This window comes from Varanus komodoensis, unplaced genomic scaffold (assembly GCF_004798865.1).
Source record: "Varanus komodoensis strain SLA01 unplaced genomic scaffold, ASM479886v1 scaffold15, whole genome shotgun sequence".
Classification (NCBI taxonomy): Eukaryota; Metazoa; Chordata; class Lepidosauria; order Squamata; family Varanidae; genus Varanus; species Varanus komodoensis.
In genome coordinates, this window is record NW_025335440.1 from 14775351 (window position 1) to 14787666 (window position 12316).

The following is a 12316-nucleotide window of genomic DNA, read 5'->3' on the forward strand; positions in this document are numbered from 1 at the left end:
TTATTTTGGGAAAAGGGGAATATTATCTGTAACAAACATTAAAGAGCAGATATGAGGGGGGTTGCTTTCTCTTTTTTGTTTCTTCAATATAATTTTTGAATGGTGACCTCTTTGGGGACAAATTCAGATACTGATCAAACAGTTGTAAGCAGTCCAGAATTCATGGTAAGCTGGGACAAGGATCATAACGTAGCTTTTTTGGTAGCAGCTTTTAATATGATCTCTTCAAAATGGAGGATTAAAAATCTAGAAATGGAATAAAATGTCTGGATGCTTAGAAGTATTCTCTTGTGTAACAAGAACTAAACCTAATACTAGCCCAGGTGGGAGACTAAGGGAGAACTATCAGAGAACTGTGAAACGCCTTGAAACAGTGCTTTGGACATCTGTACTTCCGGAATGGTTCACTCATTTCTTGGGATTGTCCATTCATTTATTTGAATGCTTTATCCTGCTTTTGCATCTAAAGTCAGCTTACCGTAAAGTATTAAGAAAGCCTATCCAACAATATACTGACCTTGTTTGGACTGTAGTTTATTGTTACATGAGCAAGACTGGACTTCCTTTGGGCATTCACTTCAGTTTTCAGTGGAATTTATTGTAATTGTGGTTAGTCTTAACAATAGTTTACCATTTTTCTGAAACTGGCTTATTGCAGTAACTCATAGTTTTAATGATCTACACTTTAGGCCCATGACACACCACTAAACTAAGGTTAATTAAGAATGAATGAATGAATGAATGGAGAATGAAAAGGAAAGCTGCAAATTTCCTACTTGCTGCTGCTTCAGAAAAAGAGGGAAGCGGGGTATGAACTTGAGGCTCACCTGGTCTTGCTCCTGTAATGCTAAACCATAGTCTTAATGAGGCCAGGGCAATGCTTCAGATGTGGTCTTCAGCTAGCATAATTTGATAAGCATGCAGCAAGTGCTAAGTTAAACTTGAGTAAGTATGCAAGGCAGGCCACATTTTTTTCTGAAGGGTTCGCTTGCCTCCTAAAGATGCATTTTATTAAAAACATATGCTGGTGTTCCTCTGAGGAACTTGCAACAGTTTGCTCTATGGCTCCTTGGTGTCTCTCAACAGGACAGCTTTCAAAAGCAGACCTATTTAGCTATAATGGTTGAACTGCATCATGTTCCTGCTGGTCATTTTCTGGCTTCCCTCTTTGAAGCTTCTCCTAAGACCTATTTTTTTGCCTTGATTTCAAACAGTGGGCCAATATGCATGATACAGGCAAGCTCACTCTGGGTTATTTAGCCCATTTCAATATGCAGTTCCTGAGTCCTTCAAACATGGCCACTGAGTGTTATTTGAGGATTAAACAGCCCCGGCATAATCCTACAACAAGCCAAGGTGTCATTTGACCCTCAAATAACACCACGTAGCCAGGATAGGGAGGAGGGGAGGAAAAGGCACTTGGAGCAGCAAGTTCCACACAGTCTGGGTGCTGCCACCAAAAAGTCCCTCCCCTCTGTTCCCATCAACTACACTTTAGCTGGCCCATCACAGAAGCAGCTATTATTCTAAGTTCCATTTTACCTGGGAGTATAGAGGACATCAGGACAAATCACAGCACTGTATGCTGGCTCATCACTAGTTCAGATCCAGTTAAGGAACCATCCCTCTTTGATGCTGCCAGCCCTGCTCGCCAACACCCAATGAAGGGACCTACTTACCTGAGGGCCACCTGGCCCTGTACAAGCTGCACAAGCTACCCATGGTAGATAACAGAATAATTCACAAACAGCAGCACCCCCGAAATCTGTTTCTATGAATGTATTCCGAATAGCAAAACAAATACTGACGGTAGGCATCATGAAGCTAATTTACTTTGCAGCCCAGTGCTACAGAAATAACCAAGGAACAGCAGGTGAGAAGCTTCCTAGAAAGAGGAATCCCACTAGCTCCACTGAAAATTTCTCTCACTCCTTGATTTATTTCTTCTTGCTGAAGCTGTTATGACTCATAATGATGACATGTCGAAGCGATATTGTTTGGGGAGTGGGAAGGAGGGGAAGGGAAGGGAAGGGGGAGCACTGGCATTCCTCACCTTCAGAGATTCTGTTTGTGATCCAAGCCCCTTGGTGCAAAGCTCCATCACGGAGTAAGAGCAAAAAGTGTCTCTCACTTTGTACTGACTCACAGCCAGAAGCCAGAGAGCAGGTGTGGTCTCCAGTTCTGAGGGAGGAATCAAAATAGACTGGTGTCCTGAATAAACGCTGCAAAGATATAAAATTGGTTAAACACAAGGCTGGAACTCCATCAGGAGAAAAGAACTGAAAAGGAAATGATTTATCATGGCCCGTGCGATACAACGCTGCACAGTCCATAAAGCAGAGCAAAGAATGACGCAGCAAAATCTCTCGGGGGTTGCTTTGGATCTGCTTGGGTGCAGCCAGTGGATCTGAGCCACAAGTACTTAGTTTTCCTATAGCAGGCAGGATAATTTCAATAGTGTCCTGAGGGTTCTTTGATGGACTCTTCCTATGGCCATGAGCTGCTGCTCCCTCAGGAGAGAGTCTCCAAGCAATTAAGGGTTGAATTATAACCTTGGCAAAGTACCTTGCCAAAGCTGTACATCTGTTGCAAGCTGAATCTTTCTTCTCTTCTCTGTGCTCAGATAATTTATGGGATGGCCCTGGGAATTCCAGCCAAACATGGCTCAAGTGAGTGACCAGCTCACATGGCACATGGTAAGTGTTAACTCTGAACAGGAAATTGCACAAGAGGAAGCACAGCTCAGGGGCAGAGCTCTGCATGCAGAGGGCCCCTGCTCAGTCCTTGGCATCTCCAGGTAAAAGGAACAGGTGATGGGAAGGACTTTGCAGCAAGTCAGCATTGAGCTAGGTGGGCAAATGCACTTTTACCGGGTCAGCTTCACCCATTTCTAGCTAGCCTGGCTTCTTCTGTAAACGACCACAGAAAATCAACTATCTTGGTTCTTCTTCTAACATAAGTTATCATCACCCCACTCAATGAATGTGTATATACGGATGGGTGAAGCAGTCATCACAGTGCAGATGGACCAAACCGACTTTCAAATCACCTCAAATTACAGTCCTAACACTTTTCAATGGAATTCAGTCAGCGACTGAATAAGCCAGTGAGGAAGATGCATCTGTTGGCCAGCCTGATTTTGTCATCAGAAAGACAATTTATGAGCTGTCGGATCAAAATGGCAACCTGCATTTACTGTGGTTGACTAAAAGGAAGTCTGAGAAGAGGTTAGGAATTGCACACTAAGGCAATGGCTTCGAAGAGTCAGCTCTCCAAGTAGAAGGAATATACTTAGCCTAAGGCCACTGGTACACCTAACTCAGTTCCGTGAACACGGAATGGCAGTGCATGGCATTACTGGCCCAGCCTATTGTTTTTGGCCCTGTCCAACACTAGAAGACAATCCTTGGAAGCTTCTCCAAAATGAAATGTGTCCCGCAGACTGGCTGAAGGACATTCAATATTGCCGTTCTACAAACACAATGCCAATGTTTACGCCTTCTCTCAAATTCAGCCTGTGAGCTCATCAAGCGAAAGTGTGTGTTCTAGTTGCCGATAACTGCAATAGGAGTTAAAAGAGCAGTGTCAGCCCAGATAAATAAATAAAATGTTGTAAGGGAAGGCCGGTTGACCCAACATTAAAGCTTTGGCCAACTGGAAAAGTCTTGTACTGGTGCCAAAACTACATCAAAGCTGCAGCCAAGTGCTCCTCTCTGAGGAGAGCTTTCAGCACCTGGAGCACCTCAACAGGAACTTCACAAAGCAAAATAGATTTAGCTGCTATTTGAACTGAATTATTAAGACATGAGCTCTGACGCAAATATTTGGCAGGGGGAGGGGAATCACACCACAATGAATTCCAGAATTACATGATCAGCACAAACAGCTAAAAGTAAAAATACAAGCATCCATGAACTCACGTTGGCCTGACGACTGTTGCTATGCCCCAGAATGCACCATTCTTTGACAAAGATCCCCAGGAAGTCCTGTTGGAGTGTGTGGCCAATTGAGAGGAATCTGGAGAATTTTCGGTAGAGGTCTATTGCTCTGCTTTGCAAGATTTCTTTTCATTATTATTTTATACCCTTTGGGGACATAAAATAAAAACAAAAACAAAACTTTGCAAAACCATGCAATACACTCAAGACTTACCAATGGGCCGGTTCCATGCTCCAAGTAGGTTTTCCTTAGTGGTTTAGAAGTCTCAGAATGTTGCATTCTGGGACATCACAGTGGAGCAGGCCAGCACAACTTCATAGCATCTAACAACAGGGATAAGTAACTAGATGTGTTTTGGCTGCTTGTGCCCAGATTGCAACCCCTGGGCAGCTAGGGATTCAATCACTCTTTCCGCCTCTAGCAGTGAAGGATGTCCATCATACTGTGCCCATTTCAGGCTCCATTTCCCCGATCTGACTTTGGTACCAATTTAGATTTATTTCAGATTTGTTTACATGATCAAGAGGTAAATCGTGGCTTCAGAGAACTGAAAGCGGGGACGGCAGGAAAGAATGCTATTGCTGCAACCGAGAGCTTCAAGTCTGCACCATCTTTACACATGTAATTAGAAAGTACAGCTTGTTAGCTTGCCTACACAGAGCGCACAGTATTCAGAATGCCCTTAGAAGGGAAAAAATATTTTGCTACTGCTTTCACAGTGGTTAGAAAGGACTTGGGCAGAGCATGCTCGGTTCACCCGCATCAGTCATGAGAAGCATACACACACCACGATGAAATGCGGGGGGGGGGGGGGTTGGCACATCCCCGCACTCAGAGCCTGCTTAGAATGTTCTAATTTGCAGCTTTACTAGTGCCTTATTTTCAGAGGTATTTTCTTAACTAAACAGAAAAACTTCCACATGGATAACAACCAGTTGAGATTTGTCAGGAGGTAAGCTAATTTCAATTTTCAAAGTCAGATTTTAGGGTGTATACTCTCTCAGATAATAAATTGAAGATGCTTCTTCTTTTTCCATGAAGGTATATTTTAATACCATTGCTGAAATATCCAATAATCTGTACACAGATTCTTTTTTATTATATTAATGGAGTAGGTTTAATGGTGAAAAAATGAGCAGCTATTTTTCAGTGGCTATCTTCCAAAACTATAGCACCTTTTCAGAATAACAGTATGGTATTTAACTGAATAAAGTAAAATTTGTAGAAAACTCAAACAAAGTTTCTCTTTGCTTCTCAGTTCCTTTGAGACCTTGAATTCAGCCATTTAAAATAAAGTTTATAATTTTCCCCTGGGAGGCTATCCAGATGAGATGAAGAGGGGGCTCTAAGGCCATAAGGTGCTGAAGAAATGCTTCCAGTGGATTCTCTCTGTCTAGTATTCAAATTAATCGCCTGTGCTTACTTGATACCCTGTGCTTGCATTGAAGAAAGGGGTAGAAGACATGCCCTCTGGGGCCACTCCGTTACCTCTCATCCTGCTGTGATCCTGCACAGGCACAGCAGCCCTTCCTTAGTAATCCAGAATGTGAACAGCAAGTTCCTGATCCAAGTATGGATCCTGTCGCAGCCCAAACAACTCAATCTAGGCAAACAGGGCGCTCTCAGTGGGCTTAGGGGAGCGCCCACATTTTCAGAAGCACACAAATGCCTCGAAGGAAAAAGACCCCCTTTAGGGACCCCCCTTCCCCAAAAGCAGCCTGGAAGGACCAAGCATGCCCTGTAGCCACAGAAGGCATACTGACAACTGTGGGGACAGCGAGATTAAGCAGGTGTGCATTGACGAGATGAAATGGAGTGTTCTGGAAAAGAGCTGAGTAGAAGCCTGAACAGGAGCACTCCATGCTACAAGATTTCTTTATATTAAAGAGAGGGTATGGCTTTGTTTTAGTTTATCCTATGCATTTACTGAAAACTGTTCGACAATGTATGTATATTGTCAAACGTAGTGTATTTTTTCACCCTCCTCTCTGATGCACTGGTTGGGCACATCTCTTTGGTGAATGCGCGCTCTCTCTCTCTCTCTCTCCCACCACTCTCCCGCTCTCTCACACACACACTACCTAGCAGCAGCAGATCTGTTTTCTGATTCTTGGTAGTTCCAAAACAGGAAAACTTACCTACAGAGGCACCAAAGGACAAACCCAAGTCCACAGTAAGGGTCCAGACAGATAGCAACTTCTCTAGAAGGATAAAGCTCACACTGCAGCTTAATGGAACGACAGAAGGCACTAGTGGCTGCATGAGACATCTGGAGAAAGATAACAGGGTAGCAGTCAAGATGATGAACCACTTCTTCCTGTAGGCTTGCTGCTGAACCACTGTCAGGCCTTAAGTCAGTAAGAGGATGGATAAAAATAAGCATCCTCTCTCTTCTCATCCTCCCTACAAATGCACACAACGCATCACTTATACATAATGAAAATTAATGTTTTCCAGTGAGTGTACTCAATCAACCATGTAAAGAAACCGAAGAGCTACAGAGTGTGACTCATCATTGCTTTTGATTTCTAGGTTATCAGCCGGAATCCTTGGAAGTTACGTAAAGCACTGAAGAGAGCAGGCTGCATTTTATAAAACTGAGGAAGGAGGAGAGAGTGCCAGATGGGAAAGTCGAAGCACAGCACCAGAGTTCATGTTTTGCGTGGGGCCACTCCCAGGGCCGGCTCCTCTGTTTCAAGGATCTGACAAACAGATCGGGGATGGATCACCCCTCCATCCAAGCCCGTGGCATGTCCCTCTCCATTGGAGCAGGCACCACTGGACAACATGGGCTATTGCAGCCTCTCTCTACCAGGCCTCCAGATGTCATTGGACTGCAACACCCATCATCCCTGAGCACTGGCCATTCTGGTTGAGCAACCTGCCACCCAACATCTGGGGACCCAAGGTAAGGAATGACTGGGCAACTGGCGGAACTCATTAAATGGGAATGTTGTAAAAGTACAGAGGATTCCCTATGATAAGGAATGCAGAATTGTGATCTTGTTGTAAACCGTCCCGAGATGCCAGTAATGGGATGGTATATAAAAGCTTTACATGAATGAATGAATGAATGAATGAATGAATGTGGCAATAATCTGCATGGCATGAATTCAGTTTCAAACCAGGAGTTTGAGACTGTGTCCTATATTCATTCCACAAGGACATCGCAAGAACTAAACTAGCTCCAGTGAGACAGCTTGGCATACTTCACACATGTGTCTTCCCCATTCAATATAAAATGGGGATGGGATCAGGTGTTCAGTTTTGAGCATGTCAGGAGCATGAAGAGGAGGGGAAGCCCATTTTGCTGGGCTTCACTGCCTCTGGTCTGGGAAGCTGTGTGGGGAGAGGAGCCACAGAAGGTAACATGGTAAGGTCTGCGGAACGCCCATGCCCACATTCCATGAAAAATGAAACAGACCTCTCTCCCACTCACCCCCAGTTCAACACATTGCCTCATCTGGAATATTATTAGACATTCTTTGAGGAAGGTTCAAACACATGCACACACACAATCACACACGCCTGATTGTCCCATCATGTCAAGCTTCTGAAACTTCAAGGAAATCCACAACCTCTTGCAGGTTAGGGATGCGTGCAACTGTCCCATCATGTCCTCAGGTGCAAATAAAATGTGTCTTGCTCCAGAGGCTTGAGTGACAAGCGTTACTGCTCTGAGCGCAGTAGCCCTGTCCTTGGCTGCGTGGGCCCACACATGGTTCTATTCAGCCACACACCTTGCATGTGTGATACACTGCATATCACATGGGAAAGTCTAGTTTGGGCATGGAATTCCTACCTTCACCCCAGCTAGCATTCCAGTTGTGGATACACTGAAATCGAGATATGCCAGCATGTCAGGATTAGAAGGTTTGTAGATCTGAGGGGGCCGCTTCTTTGGCAAATCATCTGGGAAGAAAACGGAAGGCATGATTCCTCCAGTGCCTGCAAGACGCATTCACACCTACAAACCGGGGGAACAAAGGAGAGCAAATACCTGTGTCTAATATGGGAGGCCAGGTTCTGACATCGACTGCTGCTGCAGCTTCTCGTGACCGCAACAATTTACATATTAATTGTGTTGTCATTAAACAGGCAGAGCGACTCACCTGGGAGTTTCGCAAAAGGAGAGAAAAAAAGAAGTCAGAGTAAAGTAACCTTCAGGCTATTGAGCAGTTTAAAAATGTAATAAATAAATAAACATTGCTTAGCAAAATAATATTTTTACCTTTTTCACATTATACAAGAGCAACTGATTTTGAAATGTTTCTGCAGTTACACAGAATGAACACACACACACGCACAATCAATGAAAAATGTGTCTAAGAGAGAAGATGTACAATTTTCCATATGTTGGTATTTTGGGACTCTATTAATCTGTATTTTTAAAAAAGGCTGGGAGGGGAGTGGAAGAGCAAAGCTAGGGGCTACAGAGGGAGAAAGAGAGAGCTAAAGAGGTGGGTTGGCAGAAATAGCAAGGCAAGAAAGGGGAAGAAAAAAGTTCTAATGTGTTCCAAGTTTATATTCCAAAATATTTTTGAATAAGGCATGCAGTAGATAGTGCGATGGGTATCCCTGGAGAAGCATACATCCACTCTAGAGGGTGCTTTCCAGTAGTGGACCAAACCCAAATAATATTGGGAATGTCCAATATCCCACCTCGTTTTAGCATGCATCTTTTACTGCCTGTAACTAAGCTCAGGGGCAGGCTAAAACTTCTGCAAAGCCGGGAAGCCACCTGAAGACTGGCACAGGCCTTTGGAGGAACAGCAGAGGGCTGGATCTGGACCTCAGTGCTGAAGCTCTGCACCCCGTCTTGACCTGTGGACCACACTGGCTCTGGATCTGGGCTCGCTGAGAAGCTACCCCCACCCTGCTCTGAAACCTTGAAAAAGAGTTTCCAGAACATGTGGTCTGCATGAACGACATCTGTTCGAAATATGTGCCTGGGGCGGTGGAATTGGCCGCACCGCAGGCATGCCCGAGGCCCTTGCTGAGCGAGAATTTCAATGGCTCTCCACCCTGGGTTGCTGTTGATGCTTTCATGGAACAACTTTTATTAGCCAGCTAACCTCCACAATCATCTTCACTGTAGGCAACGTCGTTGCAATGTTTTGCGGATGCGGAGGTCGAACTGTTATCGGCACGCAGCCCGCGTACAGGCACCCGTAAAATGCAGCAATCAGATCTATTCCTGCACAAGGAAGAGCAGCAACAGAAGTAGTTATTTGAGCTCAAGGGAGAAAAATGGAAAGTGAAATTATTTGACAAAGATGTCAATGGCCTCATAAATAAGTTGATATAACCTAGATAAAGCTACACTACCAGACTTGAGCAAACAGCTATTTCTGAGAAATCTGCTGGGCTCTCCTGCCCTATCAACAGCCCCTGTAACAGGGCCTTCCTAGTCACGGCACCCATATCTAGAAAGCCTTCCCTGAAACCCCCCCTAGAGTTAGCTTCGAGTTGAGCATCACACAAAGCACTTTTGAGTTGCCTGGACTTTTTAACATATAAGCAAAGTTGTTTTTCCCCATTTTGTTGAATTGTATCCATTGGCTTTGAATGTTCTGCAATTTTATATGTTGTTGTACTAAATGTTATACATCCATTCAGGTTTCGGCCCACACACATTTAAAGTACTCTGCCCTAAGGGTTTTGTACTGCAGAACAACATAGACATCAGTTATCTAAATAAAAATGTCAAAAGTAATTTTCTTGAATTGCTATTGATGTTCTGTATAAGCTATGAACAGAAGTCCACATATGGGTAAAAAGTGTTGTGACACCGAAACCTTTACATCAGGGATTTAAAAGATTATAAGAAGAGCCCTAATTGAATAGACCAATGGCCCCGCATTCTGTGCACACAGTGACCAACTAGCTGCCTGCAGAAACACAAAGTTAGCATTTGAACTAAGCTCCTGGTTTGAGTTGTTGGCATTCCCCACTTAGTAGCATAGCTTTCCATGAGAAACTAGAACCCTACAAACTAATTGCACGTGGTCATAGCCTTTCAACCAAGAATGATTCATATGCAGGACTGGCAAACTGGCAAAGAGTTACAGTCTCTAGTCAAAACCACGAAAAAACATTCTTCTTTTCTTTACCTGGGGGGTAAACCAAAGCAACATGGTTGCCATCTTGTAAGTGTCCCCTTTCCATCAACATAACTGCAATCTTTTCAGCTCGTTTATGTAGCTGAACACACGTTAGAGAGTTTGCGATTGTCCCCTGTATTGGGAAAATGACAGAGGCATACAATCCGTATACATATAATCATATATAGCTTTTAATTGACAGATCAAGCTATTAAAACTATTTCCCCAAACTAAGTCAGAGATGGAAATATTATGTATATAAACATTTTTCTCAAGGAAAAAATATCAGATTTAGTGAGAACACAACACTGAGAATGAGGGTGCAGGTCAGATTAGGATGAGTATTATGGCACTGCAGTCCTATTACAACTTTCTACCTCCTGCAAAGAATCCAAAGCAGCTTGCAAGATTCTCCTCTTCTCCATTTTATCCTCACAACATCCACCCTATGTGGTAGTTTAGGCTGAGAGACAGTGCTTGGGCCAAAGACACTGAGTGAGCTTCATGGCTGAACGGGGACTAGAAGCCGAATCTCGACTCTGAGCCCAACCCTCTGATGAGGGTTCCTGTAACTCGTAACTGCTATACCACACTGGCTCTCATGACAAACCAAGGAATCGCCTTCTCCTGGGTTGTGGTGAGTCGAGTCCTAATATGTTCAGGACCTGGGCTGACTACACTGAGGAGCTTTTTCTGCTGCTTCCTTTTCCACCTCTCGCAGCAGTGACAGGCTCTTTGTGGGGCCTCCATAAGACCATAATGCTGATGACAAATACACAGTCCTTTTCTGCTTGCATAATGGAAACTCAGTGCTTCAGAAGAAAAGCCCCAGAGCAAGTGGAAATGCTAATTTCTGGAATGAGGCAAGGCAGCCGAATTCCCTTATATAAGGGCCACCAACTTGCCCCGCTCCAGAAATCAGTGTTTCTGCTTGGTTTTGGTTGCTGCCAGAAGCAGTACATCTGCACTGTGTTAAGTGGGGAGCCCCGCTTGTGCAAGGAGATCACTGGAGCTGGCTGCTTGGCATAAATAGAGCCCCAGTGTGTGTGATGAACAAGCCCCTTTTTTGTTATTTTCAAGCATATAGGAATTGCTTTGCTCCCAGTTTGCTAAAGAACCCAGGAATGCCCCCTGCCTGGGTTGTCCCTGCGATGTGTGAACCTGCATTTTTGCTTGTTAAGGAAGAACTAATCCAAGAGTTCTAATTCAGAGTTCTAACCCAAGAACAAACCATGGGTTGTCCCAGATTCGCATGTCAGGTAAACTGAGGGATGGAGTTTTCCGGGCTTCTTTATCCAAGTGGAAGGAAACTGGAATTGGGTGAGTGGCTGGGAGGCAGCTCATTCACTTGCTCACAAATAGCCAATGGTTAACAAATTGGGTTGATTAATTACGAGAACTAGGTCCGCATTTAATGTTTTTCAGACTCGGCTGATGGAGCCTGTCAAACCAGAATCAGCCTTTCTCCAGCACAGAGCCAGCCCTGCTTTCTCTGGTGTCTGCTCAAGAGTTCAGCGCTTGCATAGTAACATAGCAATCAAATAAGTCTGCCTAATAGGGTGTTCCTGGAAGTTTCCCTCTTCATTAACTTGCAGACTGGAATGGAGCCAGCTGGCAGGGGGATTCTTTTAGGAGAGGACTGAAATGCTTAATGAGGACAAAAGAAGAGCTTACATCGAAATTGTTTGGCTGACCCAATTTTATCAAAGAAGGAGTTGGGCAGGAATCTTCTCCCCACACTGCGTGGTGGTAGGACTACTGGTGGGCTTTGGGAGAACTGGTATTATATCACGGGCCAGCCAGTGCGCAAACCATTAAAGGCTCTTGGGAGCCCAAATCACCCACCAATGCTGGGAGGCTCTGCAGCCTTGCCACAGGTCAGTGGCTCTGAAACACATGGGCTGAAACCTGAGTCAACAGGGTCTGGCAGGCATCACTAATGGACAGAAAATGTCGTCACGAGGACACTCCTACCCTAAGGAGAGGCTCTGTTGTTGTGCTCCATCTCTGAAACATGGAGCTGGGGAGGGAGGGCAGAAATAAGAGCCCCCCCCCCCCGTAACAGTTCAGAGGGGTGCTCTGCCATGGCACCTGAATTTGGAGCACCTGCTGCAGGCAGGGAGAGGTCCAAACCCCTGCCAGCAAGTGGAGAAGTGACACGAATTCCCAGAGAGGCCATGCCCTTCCTCTCCTCTTCAGTGCCAGGGCTGACAGAGGTGGGACCATCCCTTAACAAGATGAGGGGAGTAGACAGGCAACTCTTGGGTGATGCT

At 44.7% G+C, this 12316-nt stretch overlaps 1 protein-coding gene across 11 annotated transcripts in view; it reads right to left on the reverse strand.

Moving 5' to 3' along the window:
* DIP2C (disco interacting protein 2 homolog C) overlaps nucleotides 1-12316 on the reverse strand; it is a 323243-nt gene that overhangs the window by 28240 nt on the left and 282687 nt on the right. For 10 of the 11 annotated variants that reach the window (XM_044424777.1, XM_044424779.1, XM_044424783.1 and 7 more), the window contains 6 exons: nucleotides 10053-10176; nucleotides 9015-9136; nucleotides 7940-8051; nucleotides 7742-7851; nucleotides 6078-6208; nucleotides 2054-2222 (listed from right to left, as the gene is read on the reverse strand). In XM_044424777.1, coding sequence (XP_044280712.1) covers nucleotides 2054-2222; nucleotides 6078-6208; nucleotides 7742-7851; nucleotides 7940-8051; nucleotides 9015-9136; nucleotides 10053-10176 — 768 coding nt within the window. Of the gene's footprint in view, nucleotides 1-2053; nucleotides 2223-3930; nucleotides 4086-6077; nucleotides 6209-7741; nucleotides 7852-7939; nucleotides 8052-9014; nucleotides 9137-10052; nucleotides 10177-12316 lie in introns of those variants that run through there. The other variant, XM_044424781.1, reaches the window with a different exon arrangement.